The 22471-nt window shown below is 40.1% G+C and overlaps 3 protein-coding genes across 3 annotated transcripts; 1 reads left to right on the top strand and 2 right to left on the bottom strand.

Moving 5' to 3' along the window:
- Positions 1–527: 527 nt before the first annotated feature.
- Positions 528–6283, top strand: LOC137914697 (metalloreductase STEAP4-like). Its single transcript, XM_068758199.1, has 9 exons — positions 528–734; positions 831–938; positions 1524–1594; positions 2039–2123; positions 3830–4108; positions 4199–4293; positions 4673–4826; positions 4951–5121; positions 6017–6283. The coding sequence occupies exons 1-9, from the start codon at positions 528–530 to the stop codon at positions 6281–6283; spliced, it is 1437 nt and encodes a 478-aa protein (XP_068614300.1).
- A 3964-nt stretch (positions 6284–10247) lies between these two features.
- LOC137912950 (serum amyloid P-component-like) lies at positions 10248–12994 on the bottom strand. Its single transcript, XM_068757082.1, has 5 exons — positions 12863–12994; positions 12626–12680; positions 11819–11921; positions 11429–11726; positions 10248–11294 (listed from the first exon to the last, which is right to left on the bottom strand). Exons 2-5 carry the CDS (start codon positions 12678–12680, stop codon positions 11076–11078), a joined length of 675 nt encoding a protein of 224 aa, XP_068613183.1. The 5' UTR covers positions 12863–12994; the 3' UTR covers positions 10248–11075.
- Positions 12995–13789: 795 nt separating this feature from the next.
- Positions 13790–20114, bottom strand: LOC137910563 (metalloreductase STEAP4-like). The gene is made up of 10 exons (XM_068754962.1): positions 19890–20114; positions 19496–19603; positions 19331–19401; positions 19119–19206; positions 17956–18234; positions 17736–17830; positions 17522–17632; positions 16805–16847; positions 16499–16663; positions 13790–14620 (listed from the first exon to the last, which is right to left on the bottom strand). Exons 1-10 carry the CDS (start codon positions 20112–20114, stop codon positions 14363–14365), a joined length of 1443 nt encoding a protein of 480 aa, XP_068611063.1. The 3' UTR covers positions 13790–14362.
- Positions 20115–22471: the final 2357 nt, after the last annotated feature.

The following is a 22471-nucleotide window of genomic DNA, read 5'->3' as shown; positions in this document are numbered from 1 at the left end:
ACACTAAGCTACCGCACCCAGTTTGTCCTACTGGATAAAAAGATATTAAAACCACATTGAATTAAAAAAAATATTTCCATCTACTGTATCAAGGTGCATTGTTTTTAGGCTGCCAAAGTTTTCTTTAATATATTGTAACTCTAGATGACTTATGTTGGTGGTACTCAAAAAACTGTCATGACTGAAATACTCCTAAATCCACAAACACACTAAAACTAAAACTCACACTAATACATTCCAAATAGACTACAGGTATGAGGAGACATTTTATTGTTGATCTTGACTGTCACTTTGATAACTCAAAGTAATTGGAAGAAAAATACCACATGATAAGAAGCATTCCTGAGCAAGTGATAACACGAGTTGATTACAGGTGCAATAAGCACACACACACACACACACACACACACGCACAGAAGTGGGTTAAAATTCAAGGAGGGAGAGGCAGTGCACAGGTCATATTCCACTGCAATATAACTACCGGTACACATCAGGGAACTCGAACCATCCATACCCAGTCTGTTAACATGAGAGTGGTAAATGAGGTGAAGCCGGAGGGTATGTCGCTCCATCCTCTGGCTGCAGCAGCTGCCCCTGCACCAGAGATTCTGTGTATCTTCGGGACAGGGGACCTAGGGCGTTCTCTGGGCCAGCGTCTGCTCCAGTCTGGCTACAGGGTGATCTACGGCAGCCGCAGACCCCACAGCTGCGGCCCTCTGCCTGAGGGAGCTCAGGTACATCGCAGAATATTGTTTAGCTAGTCAAAATGTACCTAAAGACATGAGTATTTTCAGCGGTTCATGCGCCTTTGTGTTGAATGCTTGATCTAGGTGATGAGCCACGCAGCAGCAGCACAGTCAGCCAGGCTGATCTTTATTTGTGTTCACAGAGAACACTATGAATTCCTGGAGACTCTCGCTCCTCACCTGGACGGGAAGGTAAATGTGGATCTGTGGCAATAAGAGTTGCAGAGACGTTATTACACATTCCAATGACTGATTTCATGATGCTGTCTCAAGGAATATAAGATTACAAAACAAGAATATTGTATTTATTTATTTCCACCCTACTTGTGAATTGACAAATTTACCATTTACATAAATTGTGTAATACAGATGCAATATATATAATATTACTCATGTAATTTATCATTAACCACAATTTAATCCATGGCTCAGTAATAACGCGATAATTAATGCCTCTCTCACGCCACAGTTATTCTTCACTCACTGATGTCAGTGGAATTTCAGGATCCTGTTATGACGTACCGGTTTACATCAGCATCTTTATATATCTGGTATCGGGCCCTGTCTGAAAGTTAGGAGTTACACAGAACCGTTTGTTTTTCCGGTAGCACAAGAAAAACATTTTGTCGCTTGAAATCCTGTATTGTACCTCATGCAACAACAACGACAATGAAAATATATTTCATGGCCAACTTCAAGATGGATAATTTCAACAGAAGAAAATAAAACAACACTAAAAAATAATTACGATTATTTATGTACTTTCATTTGTCAAAGGTGCTGGTGGACCTCAGTAACAATCTGAAGAAGGATTTGTACCCCGAAGCCAATGCTGTCTATTTACAGAGGTAACAGACTCCTGTCAAAGCTTAGAGACAAAGTTTAAACTATGCACTTCTATTCTCATACGGAAATCTAAGTTAAATTTTTATTTTTTACTTTTATCACAATCTCTAAAGGTAAACTTACTTTTATCCTGTTGCATATTGGTGTAGTGTCAGCAGATGCTTTGAAAATATTTGCACCACTCTTCCTCTGAAAGCCGGACGTTGTCTTGGGAAAGCGCTGCTAAATACTACTTATAGCACGGAGCATCAAAACTCTCAACTGAATCCAACAGAACGTAAACAGTCTGTGGGGTTGCAGCATCCCTTGGTAGAACAGCTTGCTGTGCATTTATCCTGTTAGAGTGGCACAAAGGATTCCAGCCAGTTTTTGACTCTTCCCTCCCCATCGACGGATCTGAAGACTGAAAAAAATAACGAGAGAAATGTTTGATGTGTGTTCTTCAGTCTGGTCCCTGGGGCTGCCGTGGTGAAAGGCCTGAACACACTGTCTGCCTGGGCTCTACAGAATGGACTTCTGGCAGGAAAACAGGTGAGAAGGGAAGTGGAAATAAGGAGTCCCTTAAAAGATTTCAGTGGGATCAAGGTGGAACAGCCAGGATGCTTCCCAGCTTCTGCAAGTCGATAAGTTTGACTCCAACAAGGAAACACAGTAACAGGATAGGAGATTACTAAGTTGATGTTTTCATAATAGAGCCTATCTGACTCAAACCAAAACAACAACAACTGTCATCATTTCCTGGATGACAATGGGGAAACGTTATTACTGATAGGAATAGGAGGTGAATGCTCAACCAAACCGCATGTATAATTTAAGACTTGATTTTATTTTGCTGATTGACCGTCTTTCCGAGTGAGAATGAGGACAGCGTTTGTATAAACACACAAACAAATACACTTTATGATGTTACAACGTAGAAATACCAGTGTTTATTGCAGCTTCTGTTTCACAGCTACAAAGAGCAACACAATCCTCCTGGAGCCTCTTGAGACCAAACCTGAATCTGCCTCGAATCCTCTTCACACAAACAATCCCCACATACACACAGATACCCCTGCAACCATCTATTTCCTTTGAAAACAGGTAGCTGCGAGAAAACGTGGGCAGTGTGCTTGACTGTGTGTCTTCATCAGTGCATATGTTGGCATGATATATATATATATATATATATATATATATACACACACACACACATGCTAGTTAAGTGTGCGTTATTCCCAAACCAGCAATTTGATTATATCCACAGAGGGGCAATGTCTCTGTCACATTTACATTCAGATGGAGCTTTAGTCTGTCGGCTGTAGCCTGCTGTTCCTGGTGCAATAATGTAGGGAGACATGGCTGGCTGCCCGGTCCACTTACACCAACACCTGGGGGGGGGAAATGTTCAATCCTACTGACGCCACTGTATGCCTGTCAAACCTCTCTCTTTCTCTCTCTCTCTCTCTCTGTAACTCTTGTTTGCATGATTCAGTGTCTTCCCCTTTCAAATAACTCAATAATCTGGGGGTGGGGGGGATTGCATACCTAGAGGCACATGCATGTAAAGTGTTCGTCTCTTGAGGTGAATAAAATTGTTGAATGTTTTATCTCCAAATCAGTGAAACAGTAATATCGAGATCAACAAACATCATGGCTAATTGTGTAGACAGACACTGCGGGTGCAGAATGTGCAGTCATGCATTAGAGACTCTAAACAGAGCTGGGGGAGGCATTCAACTATAACATCAGAGCAATTGTTAGATGCTGAAATATAAAAGGTGATCTGAATGCAGCAAGAGGATAATACATATTTTTCTTATTCTGAGGCCATTTTAAAGACAATGAGCCTTTTTGAATTACTGTGTGGTGAACAATTTAATCAGAGATTTAATGATGGCAAATTGCAAATATGATAGGAAATTTAGTACGATGTGATCGTGCATGCTGAAGCTTTTCTACTTTCTGTAAAGTGGTTAAAGAAAACTAAATAAGTATCTGCGTGCATAGCACAATATACAGGTAAGATACTGAGATTAAAGATACAGTAGTAAGAATCCATAACTTAATGAACTGACAACTAGAATAGCAAAAGTGTGTAACAAGGTCAAGCAATTACATATGTAGCTCTAATAATAGAAAAATAAAAGGAGGTAGATCAAGCACCATAAGAGTACATTCTAATCAAACACAAAGACTGTTATTTTGAAACAGTCCATGACTACAACCTGTTTTCTAAAGCCGTCTGCGTGCTCCAGGTGCACCTATGTGGGAACAGTCCAGAGGCAAAGCAGGTGGTAGCAGAGATGGCTACCAAGATGGGCCTAACTGTTCTGGACAGAGGGACGTTGGCAGCAGCCAGAGAGCTGGAGGACTTCCCCCTGCGTCTGTTCCCAGAGTGGCGGCTGCCTCTATGCGTGGCCATCGGGCTCATGGCCTTCTTCTACTTCTATCTTCTCATCAGAGATGTCATCTATGCATATGTTGAAAAGGGACAAAATGTCTCCTTCAGGATGATAATGGCCCTGGCCAACAAGGTAAGAATTTTCCCCTCCTATGGATTAGTGTCCCTTGATGGTATTTGTCTTCACATTTGAAGTGTTTCTTATGTAACCCCTATCTTTCAGGTGTTTCCCATTGTGTCTCTTGTTATGTTGTCTCTGTGTTACCTGCCTGGTAGTATAGCTGCCATATTTCAGCTCTATAGAGGGACCAAATACAGGTGAGATATCACAGTGGGGCAAAAACATTCACTACCTGTGTGTTTATGGTGCCCGAGAAGAAACGTGGTGGGAAAAGAGTTGGATATCAAAAGAAAAATATATTTGCGAATCTGCCACAACCTTTTTGGTGTGAGGTTAATGCTTCTGTTCTAGAAACAGAAACTACAGGAGCTCCCAATACCCATGGTACACATTAATAGAGTTATTTTCAACTTAAGTATAAAGACATTAAATCGGTGCACAGTGACATCCGAAGAGAATAGTGCAAGAGACACTCTTTGTATGGAGCCAAACCGACCCATTCATACGTACATTGGCCAAACACTTTATTATTAACCTGTCATTTTTGCCCCAAATGCCCCATTTTGCATATTCCAGGCGCTTCCCAGACTGGCTGGATCGGTGGATGCTGTGCAGGAAGCAGATGGGCCTGGTTGCATTAGGCCTTGCTTTCCTCCATGCTATCTGCACAGTCATCGTTCCTCTTCGCTATACTGTTCAACACAAATTCATCTCACGTCTGGTGGATGAGGTACGGCAGGCTTTTCCAAATCGGGAATTTGTCTGATCGTGTTCAAAGGGGAATATGATTTAAAGCTAACATTATGCAGAGTGCCACCATGCTTAGTCTGTCTCACTTTCTCTGTTTCTCCTAGATGAAGAGCAATAAAACCACCCCTCTCCCCTTGAATAATACAGATGCATGGGCCTCAGATTCATTCTTTGCACTGGGAATCCTGGGCTTCTTTCTTTATGTCCTGCTAGGACTAACATCCCTGCCCTCTGTGGGAGGCTCGATCAGCTGGAGAGAGTTCCGTTTCATTCAGGTCAGAGCACAGTTTGAGCACAGTCCAGGGAGTGCATGCTTTAATGTAGGCATGTTTCTGTTCACCTTTAAGCCTGAAGAAGCTATCAGTCACATGTTAACTATCAGCACAAAGCGCCATTTTATGATCGCCTATATTTGGGTGTCCGAGTTTTCATCAGAGTTATTAAAGTGCTGTCGAAACACTATATCAGTGGCAGTCCTCTCCCCAGAGCCTGGTTAACTATCTGCCTTACAGCGCCACAGAGACTGAAAGTGACTAAAGTGTGTGGATTTTAAATGTTAAGTTATTCATTAAATAGAATTATGATATGTAGCATAATCCTCTGGGAGATGAATGCTAATACTGGTCCTGGGTCTATTTGTGTAAAGGTCAGGTACATAGGTATCATCCCAGATAGAGCATTAGACTCCGAGATAGAGGTCTAGGTCAAGATAATCCTTACGATCGGGTGATAAGAGTAATCAACAATATACAATGAAAGGGATCAATTTAAAAGTCATTAAATACGTGGGTTGTCAACAGGAGAATTTATGATTCTGATTAGATGCACATCCAAAGTACAATGTATTCCTTTGCTAAATGGATTAAATTGGATACCTGTTTGTAATTTCAGGGGTATAGTTCATTACTACACTACAGCAAGATAAGCTTTTCCCTATTGTGCCATTTTCCCATATCATAAGTCACTGTGGATCAACAACCAAATGCTAAATATGTGGAGTAATGTTATGTGGCTAATATATGGCTCCATTCACCTACAGTACATAACATATCAATCTTCTTATCCAACTCTCATTCTTCATTCTTCTCTTGAGTAAAAGAGTGAATAAACTTCTGTAAAAATAAATCTGGCTCTGTTGTCATAAACTTGATATGTGTTCTTTTCTTTCAGTCTAAGCTGGGTTGCCTGACCCTGCTCTTATGCACGGCACATGGCTACATTTATGGATGGAACAAATTGATAATGCCCTCTACGTATAAATGGTATACTCCTCCAGGGTACATGCTCTGTCTGATTGTGCCGTCTGTGGTGCTGGTGTTGAAGGCGCTGCTCCTTCTGCCCTGTGTGGACAGAACCTTAACCCGCATTCGGCAAGGCTGGGAAAGGACCGAGCCAAGGGGGGAAATGGTGGTCACTAATGTAATATATGATAACTAAATTCAACCTGTGAACTAAGTACCGGTATATATATATATATATTAAAAAACAGATGATCCTAATCTGAAAATATTTTCTAATATGTGTGAATTATATATTACAATATTACATGTTTTGATGTTGCAAAAATGCTGATTTTAAAAGACTTTACATAATTATTATCTAATTAGTATTTTTTTTACAACTTTATTCTTGCTATTCAGTTTGGTATTTTGAATGACACACTGCATCCAAACATTGGCCATGCTTTTGTCAATCTTCACCGCTTTACTCTCAACAGTGCAAAACAAAATTATAGCTGATTGCAGCCAAATGGACGGGTCTCCACGGATAGAAATGTTTTTAATGTCTACTTCCTTTGAGGTCTCAAAAAACAGATTTCATGTTTGTTCTTTATTTTTCACAGAATGGGATGAAAAATAGATCCCTTGTTGAAATCTATTGTTTGTGATAAACACAGTCAATCTGTTTCAATTTCCTTCCTCAGCTCTCTTCAAGTCGTGTGATTGTGTCTTGGAGTATGCAGACATTAAAAAAAAAAAGATGTTATTGATTCTTTTTCAAACAAAAATAGCTTGGTACCCAAATCTATCGGCATCTCATGGGCATCCAATATGAACACTCGTACACTTCGACTCAGCCTATGTATGCACACGCAGAAAGGGAAGGAGAGTAGTCAATGGACTACAGACTGTGCACACACACACAAACGCACACACACACACACACACGCATATGATTACAAACCCTTTACTAAAGCAATCCTGCAGACTCGGACAAAATTCCACCAAATGTTGTCAGAGACTGATCTCCAGTTATTGGATATATATTCCATTGTAGTTGTTGCTGCTGGGACAATCAGCTAGTAAGTTTCACACGGGCCATTTAAATATCGGAAAACCTTCTTGGCATAGCAAATAAAGATGTTTTTGAAAACTTGTACTTTGTGTTTGCTTAGGCTACTTGTGTTTTATGCCACATAAATCGAATCGATCTACAAATATCAAGCAGGTGACAACTTGATCGGGCTGAGGAAGAAGTCGATAGTGAATTGCTTGTGGCAGTGCGGAATGGCAGGAGGCTGTAATGGAGGATACATTAGCAGGTACAACACTAATCAGACTCGGTCGAAGTAGAGAGGAAAGAAGAGAGCAGGATAGAGCAGCTGTCCTCCATAACAGAGTCTGTTGTTACATGAGGAATATGCAGCGCCGCTTCTGCCCCAAGCAGAACATTTATTCAGAGACATCCTGTTATCTCCAATCTAACAACATTATCTGCACACACAATCTCCAAGCCCTTACACCTTCTCACATTGTATTAGTCCCCCATTACAGAAGAGCTGCTGTTGTTTTTAGCCCCGTTCCTGCTGTTGGAGGGGGGGCAGTGGGGCTCTGTTTGCTGATGTATAAATGAGATAGTGTAGTTCAATATCGCCCTGGGAAAGAATTAAGATGTAGCAACTCACACAAAAGCTGTGAGACAAGCTATCTTACAGTCATCAATTCCGCTTCATGTTTAATTGCATGTACCCAGGCTATCCTGAAACCTATGACAAGATTATGTGTGTCCAATCATGAAAGCTCAATTCCATAGAGCATAAACATCTGAATTTATGGGTAAAGATACAGATCATCAACATTAAATGAAGACTTATCCATGAAATGTAAACTTAAATGTGGATGCGAGGTACACAGTATAATAAGAGGTGTTCTATATGCCGGCACTTATGATTGAATGTTTGTCATAAACAAAGCTCTCGCATAAGTTTAGTTAAGAAGACTAATCCTTCATATATTACATTTATATTGAGTTTCAAAAGTTGTCTCTCGAGACCTGACGATGTATTCCTTATCCTTCTTCTAATGCATAAAGGATTCCAGTCCCGTTCTGAACAGGATAACAACATTGCTCAGACAATTCGGCTGGCGACCTGCATGGCCCTTAGACAACCCTAACCCTTCAGTCAATAGAAAAGGTGAAAACAACCATATACTGCCTGAAGAATGGCGTGTCGAACGAGCCCCCGTTCTGAACTTCTGCTGCCATGCAAGGCCCGCCTCTCTTCAACAACAACAACATCCTCAAACCCCTGTAAAGATTGAAGCTCAAAGATCTGCACTGGCTTCATCTCTGGTTAATCAGGGTGGCTGTGCTGAACAGTGGAGAATAAAAGTGTATGCCTTTGCAGGCTTTCTCCCCTATCCATAACACTGCATCTCTCCCTTTGATTATTTTTCTCGCTGTTGACTGCCTTCGATCGGCTCTGCACTCTTTGAACTGGAACTCCACCTTCTTTCAGCTAAACACATTTCCTCGATTGAAGTTCGGGTTCTCTGCATGGTTTCCGATCTATCCATGTCAAAGGAACTAGTCCCACATGGGGACATCAGAAATCATGCTGACAAAAGACGAGATAAAGTCAAACCTTCTCTGTATGTATCATGCTCCTGTAAAGATGACAGAGATAAGAGCCCTATTATACCATGTTTTGTTTTGTGATATAGAAAATCAAAAAGCGGCCACCAAAGCAGTTTTATAAAACATTTGACATTTGGAGTAATACAGTTATTTGTATCCCAGGCTGTCGGCGTCTGCCTTTTTTGTCAAGCTCTCCTTTTCACATTTCTGTTTGAGGCACAAAGCCTTGCCCTCCTTGCATTACTCTGGTCGGAAAGTTGTGTAATCTCCCACTCTTCCTCACATTGCATATGCACGTTGCATTGAGTCGGTGTTCTGACTGGTGCAATCGGTACCTGCATTTAAAGCCTGGTGCCTCTCATGAGTAGAAACGGAGGGACATGACAGAACTGCATAATTAGATGCCTCGGGTACAATCCTGGGTTTAGAATTGCTCCACATACCGAGCTGCCAAGTCTCACACTTTGACCGAGAGACTCATAAATATCAACCAGTTCACCCAGTTGTTATAGTTTGTATGTGTGTGTATGTGTGCGCATGTTTTTTTCTTCTGCTGACCACGAGGCTGCTTTAAGTCCTTCCATAATCGCATGCCCTTTTAAGCAGACCCAGATCTCGGTGCTGAAGATTAAGTTACAAATCCATTTGTATTCATTTACATTTGTATTTGCATTTTTATCTCAGATTGTCTTTTTTTTAAAATCCGATTTACAAACAATTTTCATTTCTACTTGTGCTGATCGATTATATAATATATGGGAAATTGCCGGAAGAGTAATGGAAAGAAGCTGCTTCTGCCACTCTCACAATATTTGAGTTTGCTCTGCCTCCGTGTTGAGAGGAGCCAGATGAGGTGGCTCGGGCATCTATTTAGAATGCCTCCTCCCTGGTCCGGTGTTCAGGGCACGTCTCACTGGGAGGAGACCACGGGGAAGACCCAGGACACGCTGGAGAGACTATGTATCACTTTTAATTAAATGAGTTGGTTGATGATTTAAAATTCACGAAGCCAATGGTTGGCTGCAAAGACATATTGCTCTGTATTACATCATGAAACTGCTAGCTCCATATAAGGGGCTTCTTCCTTGCATATTCCTTGATTTATACGGAATGTCATGAGAACTGTTTATAGTGAATAGTGTCACACCTGCACATGCAGCCGAAATGATTGTTGAAATCCATGCAGGTTTCTAATTGTCCACCAGCTTCTTCAGTGCCACAGTCCTAGCACATGGCACAAGTCTTGAGAAGAGAGGTGCTGTCACTTGTTTTTTTTTGTTGGATTTAAAATAGATTGAGCTGTCGGAGCTTCGAGTGCAGGGAACTTCTTCAGAGGTTAGGGTAAAGGGAATCTATAGGTCTTCAAATGACTATGGCTTTAGTTAAGCATCAGTCCAGGGGACCGGCGTCGTCTTTCTCATTATGAAGTGTGGCTCCATGGGAACGATCCAAGTAGCTTTTCAGATTGAGAGGCTGGCGACATCTGTCAACCTGCAATGAGTCGCATAAGCAATCAAAAGTCCATGAGGGGGCGGGAATGATTTATTCTCAAAGAAGTGGGAGAAGTGATGAAACATGGAGAAACTTAAGTGCTCTGCCAGTAAGTATAGCCCATTTCACATATAAAGGAACACCTACAGAGTAGCGTTGTCCAGATAAAGACTTCAATTATTTCAGTGTGGGAAGTCAAAGAGTGCAGGGACCTTGTGATGCTGACTTTTGAGGGGCTGGAAAAATACTTTTCCAATGTAAGTGTAATTAATAGAAATCAGTTAAAGCTGAATTGATCAATTATCCATTCCATCGGAGTGCTTTTCTAGTTTAAGTTAAATTGAAGATAATATGGTGGATCGCAATGAATCAAATCAAATCACAGTCAGGATCAACCTCTATTAAGCATTACCAGGCTAGATTCAGAATGGACTGAAGGCGTCGCCTTTGCTCGGTTGTTGAAATGACATTCAAGGTCAATGTCAAATTTCTTTATAAAGCTTGTTTAATACTTGACCGTTAACCGTGCAATTACAAATTTCTATTTTTAAATTGCTATGGTAATGATTTGGGTATGGTTAGGGGACGGATATTGGGTTGCTCTACCAGCCATGAAAAAGTTTTCTATTGTTCCACCCAAAAATCTGCCGATTTCCTAAAATGCTTATGTAAAGAAGACATCTTTTGATGGGGCATATAAAATAACAAAGAATTACATAATTAATTCATGTAATTATTGTGTTGAGAAAATTGAGAATGTATTTATTCAACTGTGATTTAACAGAAAATGATAGAAGAGGAAAATTATTTCTCACATTGGAGATAAATGCACAAAAAGATTTATTTTAATCTCAGAAGACATTTGTTTTGTTACAACATTTTAGCCACAGATTGTTATTTTATCCTCAATCAGCACTCTGCCCGTAATCTGGAAATCCAATGCCTTCCAGTTCAGCGCATTCCCTGGAACAAAACTTCGATCATCCATGTAGTTGTGGATCTCACAGGGTGAAAGTACGTAGTTCCACATGTGTACATCAGACATCATGCCAACGAAACACTGCTTCATGTCAAAACCTCCACCGTGGGAATCTTGCTCCTGTAGAGGTGAAAGAATTTTAATATAAAGTACAATATTGATACTACAATCTTTACACTTGAGGCACACAATATAACCAACAATGTTCTATGAATCATTTGTTGAAAGAACATCAAGGTTCTTTTTAATTGTACCTGTCCCAAGACAATTATTGATGACCCTCTGATGACCGATCCAGACGAGGTATATTTTCTAATCAGAGATTGGCCATTAAACCACATCTGCATCAGACCGGTTGAAGAGTCCCATGTGGTGCAAATCGAGTGCCACATGTTCGGCTTGTAGTCCAGTCCATGATACTCTCCCCTTATATCCCTGATATGAGACTCCATCTCCTTATTCGCTTCATCCCAGAAAATCAGTACAGCATTGGGAATAGAGGATGCGGACATTGAGAAAAGAGAGTGGTCTCTCCGGACATCTGTGAAGGACCTGTATTCATCAGAAAATATTATCATGCTCGATATGTTTCACAATCAGACATTTAGTGGTTTTTGTTATGCATTTTACAAATTCATTCCTACCTGTGACAGACAGTTAGGGTGCTGAATTCCTGTATCTTTGCAGTCAGCCTCACATTAGTTGTGCTGGTTTGCTGAGGGAAGGTAAACATTTTACCTGACAGATCTGAAAATAAGAGATTACAATGTAAAATGCAAAAAATTACATGGTGGCAAAATAGTCTGTGGTGATTCCTGGACTACAAAGTTTATATTTGCATGTCTCTATTTGTATTTTTAGAATACGGTATGTGAATAATTAAGTTAACATTTTACATTACATTTTCTAACATTGAAAGTTTTTGGTTTTTTTTGTAGAATACTGCATTATTTTGCTCAAATTTATATGTAGCACCTTTTTAGCATCCTGCTGAGAATAAAATAATTATCAGTACCAGTGGTTTATCATTGTATAATGCAAGATTAAATGTAAACCGATGAAACTACACAAACAATCAAATTCGATAATAAAACATTTCATCATTGTTTCTGTAATTTTGAATCTGCCAAAAATGAGTGAGCTGACGATTCTACAAAAAGAATGTAAAGACAATAGAATTAGTATTAAAGATAAAACATATCTTTATGTATACATATATACACCAGAAGACAAAGGGTAGTTTATCATAAGTCTGTCATGAATATATTGCAACGGTTCAGGTTTGTTTAATCACTAGAAATTGGGTAGAAAATTAGTTTTTGCCACAATAAAATATTATTGGAAAACAAATATTCAGGAAAAGTAAATGCAAAAGGTAATGGCAGCGTACAAAGACTTACAACGTGTTGGCTCAGTTTGATATTTTCTGTTAAACAGGGATTTATTTTTACCTTGGGTAACGGCTGAACATGCTGTCACCAACACCAGCACAGCCAAAACCTTCATCTAATACAAGACAAGACACAATCAGGAAAACACTACTGATTTGAATTCAATAAACAAATTAAAAACTGCAGATAAATATTATTTTATTTATGTATTCGAAATAAACAATTCAATAAATCAAACAGAAAACAAATAGTATATAATATGCTACTGTATTCCACAATTTCTTATGTTGGTCTTACCTTGAAATCTGGATGTTGTGTTTCTGTGTGGACATAAGTAGGACCATCAGTTTTACACCATTAGTGCTTCCCCATTTTTGTCCATATGTTTCCTTCCTTTATCCAAGTCTGCAGTTCGTGCCAACAGATTGTTGAAATACACAAAAAAAGGTTCCTCTATTAAGTACGTTCAGCTGAATCAACATAATTTATGGTAAAAAAAAAACATTGGCAATGTATTGTGGAGTAATAAGTTTTATTTTCATGTGACACTAAATATTACCCTTTTAATATAAATGTTTATGTTAAAATAAAAAAAAATATTGGTACTACCTTTTGTTCAAAATATTTGATGAAATATTTATTAATACATATATTTATTTTGAATAAAATGTATTGCTGATGATCTTTTACTGTTCCAAGCCACAGGAAAGTCCTTCTGAACAGATTTTAACTTAATATATATGTATATTATCATTATCGGGATGTGATGGGTGGCAGGCGCTGGTGGGGGGTGTGGGGTTGGGTGACGGGCTCGCCTACTGTGCCCCATTCCGCCCCGCTGGCCTTGGTTCGTAGGCTGTGTTGGAGGTTGCTACTCTGGGAACCTGGGCTTGTCCTCCTGTGGGTGACTCCTGTGGGGTGGCTTGGGGTGTTCTGAAAAGGGGTGATCAAGATCCACTTCAATCCAGTATCTCAGAGAGACTATTAACTGGAGAGTGGCAAAGAGCAGCCAGAGGGATGAACCCTGGAGAAGGATCAGAGGAGACAACTAGACAGAGCACAATAAACTCAGTACGGGCAAACTCTGAGTTTGACTGACCTTTCAGATAGAATGAGATATAGGAGTGGGGAAAAGAGGCACTTTTAAACCTGTAAAGCCTGAACAATGAAATAATTTCCAAATAAATCTAACATTTTGAAAATAAAGTATTTATTGAACCTTTGTAATATATATATATTTTACACACACACACATTTGTATATATGAGTTCTAATTTGTCATTTTTCATCTTTTCATGTTTGGTACATCTGGAATTATTGCGAATGCAAAATGTAAATGAATGTGTCTGATTGTATACATCAGAATTTTCAGGGGGAAAAATATCAAATTTATGATATGCAAGTCTCAAAATATGATACGTTTGGCTTGAAAGGGTTACAACTGATTTGGAGAACGTATCAGAGCATGAACCAAATGGTTACAATTACACAAAATACAGTATAGGATCACTATACTCAAACATGAAATCGAACAGCAGTGAGAACAAATCCAAAAATCCAGATATAATTAAAAAGATACAAAGTAAAAGTAGAAAAGTATTTTCTTTAACCTCTTACTTCTTATGTTGAAGGAAACACAAACAAGAAATCTGTGTCAGTGGTACAGCCTGTAAGAATACTTGATATCTGTACTTATGCACAACAATGCGCATAAGTGTTTATTCTTTATCACATCAATACATGAGCAGGAACTTTGCAAAGATATTAATGAAGTAGCTGTCATTAATTATGACAGTTCTATGTTAGTAATGACTTCTTGCTGTCTTCATCTGGATCAGCCCTCTCCCAGCCTCGTCGAATGCGAGTGAGGCTGCGATCCACACAGGGCAGGACGATCAGTAGCTTGAGTATAATGACCAAAGTAGGCACAACTAAACTGATCATGTAGCCTGGGGGAGTGTACCATCTGTAGATTGAGGGATATAGAAACCTGCTCCAGCCATACAGGTAGGTGTGAAAGGTACAGAAGAACAGTGTCAGGTATCCCAGCTTGGACTGAAAGAGAGAAAAGCAGTATAAGTACCTTTTCAAAACTCAATAGATACATATTCAGGTATTCACATTTGTACTCATACACACAGTAGATAGCAGAAGATCGAGAAGGCGCATACACATGCACACTTCTATTTCTTATAATTGAACAAAACCTAATAACTGTGGAAAATATTCAACCCATCAAATTACATTTGATGAATAACATTTTGAGTGCTGCTCTAATTTGTGTTGGAATAAAAAGGGGTGGAGGTGGAATAAGGAAATGAGCTTGATATGACCCAGTTACATTTATGAATGAGTTTGTTCCCTATTGTGTAAGCTGATTTCATTTTCACCTGGTCAAAGTGGGAAAAGGGCAGGGGCAAGTCCATTAGCTATTTTAATTTTTCAATTTCTGATTGAGTTAGTTGCTATATGGTCCTTTGCCATGTTATGAACCATGTTCATGTTCCATCCAGACATCACCACATATATTGTTGCCAGTAAGACTGGACCAATCAAATACTGTCAACATCGAAAGAACCTATGAGCGACAACTCAAAATTAGCTGGAATTGAATTGGCTCTGGTATTTCCATCTGACAGGCCTCTAAGAAAATAGAGAAGGGAAATTTATATTGCTCAATATGATTGCCATATACAAAGCCTCTTGCAAATGATATATCCCTTAAAGGGGGTGACAGCCTGGAAGCCTGTGCATAATTTTATTTAGCCTCTTGGGGCAGTAATGAACATCCAATTCATCCATCCATCCCTTTTCTTCTGCTTTTCTGCTTTGTGGGTCACAGGTGTTGATGGAGCATATCCCAGCATGCTAAAAAGTGATTCTCGGTCCGTCATAATGACCTGCTATTTGCTCCCTAACTACCGAAGTACTCCTTCTCTGAAACTTGCCTGAGATGATTGCCTCTACTATTACTCTGTTTGTTTTCTTAAAGAAGGAATGTTGGTGTTTTTAACAACTACAGCTCATTGAAATACAATACTTTTAACTATTCAACCACCTTGAGTGCCTTGACCTGGGTCTTTATGCCAGTTTTTGGTCACAATTCTTTACAAATATATATTTTGCTCCTGTTTGACAAACTGAACAGATACTGTCCAAGCTGAAAACAACTTTCTGGCTCACAGAACAATTTTCCATTTCAGCTGAAAGGGTGGCAAAATCATTCTCATCAGTCCTAGCTCGAGTCTTCACTATTGGACATGCTCTGCACACCACAGCAAATACCTCTAACAATACCTACATTTCTAAAAGGTCCAGAAGCATCTATAAATCTGCATACAAACTGAACCTCAGCAACCTCAGCGTAAACAATGTGCAACACTCTACTGGCAGTGCCCAGAGATTTTCATAATGCATTTTGATATATCACCTGGGGGTGCATTGTAAGTGGATTCCAACTGAGTCTCTTTAATATTGTGAGCATGTTCGTTAACTGAATCATCAGTCTGGGTGTCATTTTCACAATTTCGAGAATAATGTGCAGCAGTGAGATAATCAGTTGTCTCAGATTACTTTTCCCAGTGAGCTTGTTTGGATTCATTTTATCATAAGATGACTAATGCAATATTGAGGGGAAAAAATGGATCTAACGTGAAAGATAATGCAATTGTCTGCTAGTTGTCTTTCGTGGAACCAGATTGTCAAAAATGTGTGTAAAAGAACATATACATAGAGATCTATTAAGTTGAACAACAAAACCGCAACTCAATTTGATATTCAATAAATTCTAATTCCTTCAGGTAGCCTCTCACAAACAAGCTTCAAATTTTGAAGAGCTGCTTAGCCAAAGTATTCTGTGTTCAAACGGTGTCAATGTGTGTGTGTGACATGACTTACACACACACACACACCTACACACACACAAATACCCACCTGTACAAAGCTGAACTCTCTCCAGCTGAGAGCGTTGCTGACAGAGGGTAGAGACGTTATTCCCAACAGGAGAAACAGGACAAATCCCAGAATCCCCATAGCATAGAAAGAGTCTGAACGCCAGGCCACGGTGGTATCAAGCTCTGACGTTATATTCTCTTTGAACTGAAGTGACAGAAAAAAAGACAGAAAGATGTTTTAGCCATTTCTGTAATGAAGGAAACAAAATGGAATCATCCAAAAATGATAAAATAAACTATTTGTAATGCAAAGTATAGCTCATGTTCAAGTTGGTGGTGCTCTTACCTTTAATATCATGCTTGCTGCAATCCTGTGTCTCACATAATATCTAGAGATAATAAAAGACACATTTAGAATGGCAAGAGACTGACAACATTAGCAACACAATGACATTTTCAATGAAATAATACATTGATCTGGTTGTTGAAAGGTTTCTCATTTTGACACTAATAAAACACAATTAATTCAAAGTGTATTTATTTTTGTACTGTTCGTAGCCTACTCCTGGTGACTCAGGTGCCAGCTTCTTAGGTGCACATAGGATGGAGAGGAGCGATGAGAATTAATGTAACTCGGCTGCAACCAAATTTATGGACCTGCCAATCTATATTCATTTTGTGTAGCAGAAACGGAATCTGACAAGAGTGAATTTGTCACTTTGCAAAACACTAATGACATATGTGAGCTTGTGCATGTGCATCAGCAAACGGCAGTAGCATCTGTACTGCCAAAAAGCAAAAGCAGAAGATGAGCTTGACCAATCACAGCACCCTATTACTTTCACTTAAGTATCAAATGTCCCCCGAGTCATTACTGTCCAGAGCTCCAGGGAGTCTTGCAGCATACAATTTTTTTTTACATGTAATTTACTGTAAATACCCTAATTAACGTCCATCCAATAAAAAAATTATGAAGAAGTGATTAACTGGCAAACACATGATATACAGTTTAGAGGAATTTGTTTCAGTTACATTTTAGAGTATGCAGAGTATATGGACATACCTTATGGGGATAATTAAACTGTAGAGCACATGTAGAGCACCAAAGCCGAGTGCTAGCAGTCCAATCTGTTTCCTGCACAGCATCCACCGATCCAACCAGTCAGGGAAACGCCTTGAACAAACAAAGTTGGACTTGAACATTTCAATATTTACAATTGTCCTGGTTGTTGTAGTGTTCTGGGCAGTTCAATGCATAAGACGTCTTGATGTCTTACCGGTATTTGGTCCCTCTGTAGAGTTGAATGAAGGCAGCTATTATACCAGGCAGGTAACACAGAGACAACATGATGAGAGACACAATGGGAAACACCTAAATAAAAAGAATAAACACAAAAGAAGGTGTTGTCAGGTAACAAGAGTTGAAAATTTAATAATTTCCTTAGAACGCACCTGGAGGTGAGGAACAAATACTAATTCACACGTAACAATTCATACCTTGTTGGCCAAAGTCACCATGATCCGGAAGGACTTGTCTTCTCCCATTTCAACATATGAGTAGACAACATCTCTAATGAGCAGATAGCAAAACAAAACGGTGGTGAGGCCAAAGGCCAGCCATAGTGGCATCTTCCACTCTGGGAACAGCTGCAGGGGGAAGTCCTCCAGCTCTCTGGAGGCAGCCAGGGCACCCCGATCCAGAACAGTGAAGCCCAGTTTGGTCGCCACCCCTGCAACTGCCTGCTTCGCCTCAGCCCTGCTTCCACACATGTAGACCTGGGGTATGAAAAAAATCCACTGTCGTTAAAGGACGTGAAATGTGCTGTGTGACGAGCATTCATTATTATCTATTTAGGTATTAATGTTCAAACAGTTGCATATAGACAGATGAAAGTAAAGTTTTGAATCAGATTGACTGAACAATTTAAGTTCCTAAAGAATATGTGTCATCCTGGAAATACTAAATGTAGTTTTGAAGAAGCCAGTGAGCCCAACAATGTTCAGTCAAGACCTGCACCATGTTGCTGATTGCGCTCCACATGCATCAATGCCTAAATATATGCCCAGTCTACTCTGAATGGCATACTCTGACACACACACACACACACACGGAAACAAACACTTCTGTGTAGTTTTCATCATCCTCTGGGATTGCACACCCAAATCAAAATGAAACAGAAAAAGCCACATGCCTTTGCAGTACAGAGTAAGAGAGCAAAGCGTATGATGGGAGCTCAGATCTGAGCGACTGGGGAGTTAATTGATTCAAGGATACATCAGAGATGGCATTCACACCAAAGACTTGAGGCCGAGTCCTTAGATTTGGCATCTTTTACTTAGATTTGGTCTGTTGAAACCCGTAAAGTGAGTTGATATAATTTAGTGTGAAACGTTTTCATTTCTGAAAGAGGCTCTGTTATTTGTTAACTTGGTGCTCGTGGCCTCATGGTGTGTACAAATCAGAGAACTTACAATGGTACACTTCTGTGTTGGAAGAAGACTGATGGGCGATAATGAATAGATCTCTTCAAAAGTGTCACCTTCAGGCTATACATTTTCCTAATTAACAGGAGAGCCCAATACTCCTTTCTGAAGACTGACCAAATTGACAAATGATAATTAAGACACACAGCACATCACACACGCGACACAAACAGTACCTGTTTATTGGCATCCGAGGGTCCATTCTGCAGGGCCCAGGCAGATAAGGTGTTAAAGGCTTTCACCACATGAGCTTCAGGGATCAGCCTGGACAAAGAACAACAATCTCTGTTTTGCTCCGTTTTCAGGGAGTTGTTGGTGACTCGAACCACATGGTCCATGACTTCAACCTATATTTAGGTAATTACATGAAAGGCTACTTTTCTATTACCTCTGCAGATACTCAGCGTTGGCCTCTGGATATATGTTCTTCTTTAGGTTGTTGCTGACATCTATTATCACCTTTTGAATAAATTACATCGGTGATAAAGATAAAAGGCTGTGAACTCAGCACCCATGATATTGCAGACGAGCATCTGATCGGGCAGCAAGGTACCTTTCCCTTGAGTTGGTCTTTAAGCGTCTCCAGAAGGTCATAGTTTTCTCTGTGTATACAAAGAAAGATCACACTGGCTGACTTTGCTGCCTCAGCATGGCTCCTCACCTGCAGCACACACAAATACAGCACTATGTCCCAGCACAATCTGTAATGTTCACAGCATTGTGCTCGGATGCGAGCACATTAAGAGCGACATTGGCTCAGGCAACGTTCAAAGCCCGATAACACCATTAGCAAGAAATGTTAAAAGCTTCAGGACCATCGTGTAACACAGGGTCAGAAGTATTGGCTGTTAATTCCAGAAATAAAATAAACAGGGAAACCATTTAATAAACCATTTTAACACTTCATGCAGTGCTTTTTGTGTGTGTGTGTTTTTTTTTTTTTTTACCTGAGCTCCCTGAGGAAGAAGGCCACAGCTGTGGGGTCTGCGGCTGCCGTAGATCACCCTGTAGCCAGACTGGAGCAGACGCTGGCCCAGAGAACGCCCAAAGTCCCCTGTCCCAAAGACACACAGCAGCTCCTGCACGGGGACAGCTGCTGCACCCAGAGGACCCAGTGGCACACTCTCTGGCTTCACCTCATGTGACGCACCGCTCGGTCTGGCAGCCGACATGGCTTCAGTCTGACACAAGCAGCAAAGATATGTGAACAAAACACTCCAGCAGGTTATCTGTCGGAGGTAGACAGCGGCGCCTAAAGATGACTGACTACTGTGTCCCGGACTCAAGGCAGATGTAGGAAAATAATAGACTTCAGCTCCACTAGGAAAGGTGTCGGCAAATCAGCTGTCTGCCCCTTAGGCCAGTGCTTTGTGTTCTTTTGAATCATTTGGTCTCTGGACAGACACATCTTTCAGCCTTGAGCTAGTATTTGAATTAGCCCAACCCCTTTCCTGGCCCAGGATGGGTTCTGTGTAAACTGGGAAACTCCACAGATAAAGTTGGAAGGCATGAGGGTGTGTGTGGCTATGTTGTCTGAGTTCAAACTCTGTGTGTGTCTATGTCTGAGTGTGAATGTTCTGTCCTTGGAAATGTGGCAAAACATCAAATGTGTTCTTTTTCTGAGAAATCTAGTGACGCAACTTTGGAAAAACAGCAATAAAAGCATTTCAACTCTGCCAAAAGCCGCTGATGTTGCTGTACTCATTAAGAAACACACAGGAAAGGAAGAGAGAAAAAGGAGAGATGGGACATTTGAGCACATAAAGGAAATTCACATGTGGAAACCATAATCAGTTCTCCCTGAATCGAACTGTGGGAGATAGATATTTTAATCGTAGCTCATCTAAGCTCCTGCTCAACATTTCTCAGCATTTACACAGTGTGAAACAAGAGCAGTGAAAAGGCAACATCCTCAAACAGTGTTATTCTAAGCTCAGATAGTACAGCTCAATATTTAACAGTGAAGCAAGAGTCAAAAGTCCAGGTTCACAGAATGTAAACACAATACTGGAATGCCCCAATCCAGCCCACAGTTTCCCCTGATTACTTTAATACCATGACAGTAACCAAGTGTATAAATATTTATACGGTGCGCAACACAAATGACAAGTGTTTTTTTTGCCCTTAGAAGGTCATTATCCATGCAGGCAGAAATGAGCACAGTCCTTAGAATCAGTCATTGAAAAGGCAACTTTTCATGCAAAGCCACCAATTACATTCTAATCTGCACTCTTCTGTTGCCCGAATGAGTAATTTATGTTCTTAGCCTCATAACCTGGCCTCTGAGTTAAGCCCCTCTTATTGTCCCAGAGGTCTAGAATAGCTCCAGTGTTCAGGGCTGAGGTCAACCGCAGGCCTAGTGACCTGTCCTCCACTGTAATTACTCCCTTTGCTCTGCTGCTTCACCGACTGATCAGAGTGTGTGTGTGTGTGTGTGTGTCTTGGAAAGAAGATGTAATAAATGTAGATGTTATTTCAACATTCACCCATATGCAAGATAAGGTATACATTTGATACAAAAATGAATCTGCCCCACCCTCAATAGATAAACATAGAACATGTCGCCTGTGCATGCATGTATTGTTTAACCTCTCGTGGCTGTAGTAATTATGACAGGAGGAAATTAGGAGGTCGGGTGACAGTGACAGTGTGTATTGAGGGCGTTGGGTGAATGGGTTCAGCACGAGAAGATTTTCACTATGGACACTGTTGTGTGTGAAGTTAAAAGTCAGCATTGACATCAACCACCAACTGTCACTAAAACTACAATAATCACATCCAGACTGTGCCAAAACAAAATTATATAATAATTCTTACAGTATAGCGCAGTACAGTAGGTCAATGTCTGCACACTGCATCCTATATATAGTACACACACACACAAACTTATTGGTCCCCTTAACTGATGTCTTTCAATCTCCCAGACCCAGACATAAACCCCCCTGCCACGACAGGGGGGTTTATGGTTTTCTTTTCAGTGACATTTTATTGTTTCTCGTAATATTGGATGCATTGCCCAATATAGAAATTAACAAACCTTTCGATCTAGGCTAAAACCCAACTTGACACAATTTCATCAAAATTAGCTTAACTGCTTTTCAAGTTAAGCAGATGCTGACTACTTCATGTGTGTGGAAGTAATTGCTTGATTCAGTCCCAACCAATGATCTCTTCCAAACCAGATAGAAATAGGTTGCCGTCTAAGCTAAACAGAGAACTGACCAACATATGGCAGTCACAAATATAATTCTGGCAGTTATTATTTGCTTCAGCTTCCTCCCTCAAGATCCTAGATTAACATGATCATGACATGGGTTGGTCAGGCTTGATAAACCAAGCAAAATTGAAAGTTCTTACCAATAAAAAATAAAGTAAAGAGCGGCAGACAGAAAAAGGTCTTAGGTTTAATGTCATTCTGCGTGTCTGTTTTTATCCTATGTTTGGTTGGATGTTATAACTGAGTTCCTTGCCTCCTTGAACACCAAAGAAAAGAGCCTGACATCAGCGAGCAAACAAACTGTAGTCAAGC

The sequence above is a fragment of the Brachionichthys hirsutus genome, chromosome 3, assembly GCF_040956055.1.
Source record: "Brachionichthys hirsutus isolate HB-005 chromosome 3, CSIRO-AGI_Bhir_v1, whole genome shotgun sequence".
Classification (NCBI taxonomy): domain Eukaryota; kingdom Metazoa; phylum Chordata; class Actinopteri; order Lophiiformes; family Brachionichthyidae; genus Brachionichthys; species Brachionichthys hirsutus.
Note: the sequence above shows the minus strand (reverse complement) of the source record. Positions and strands in the feature narration are given on the sequence as shown.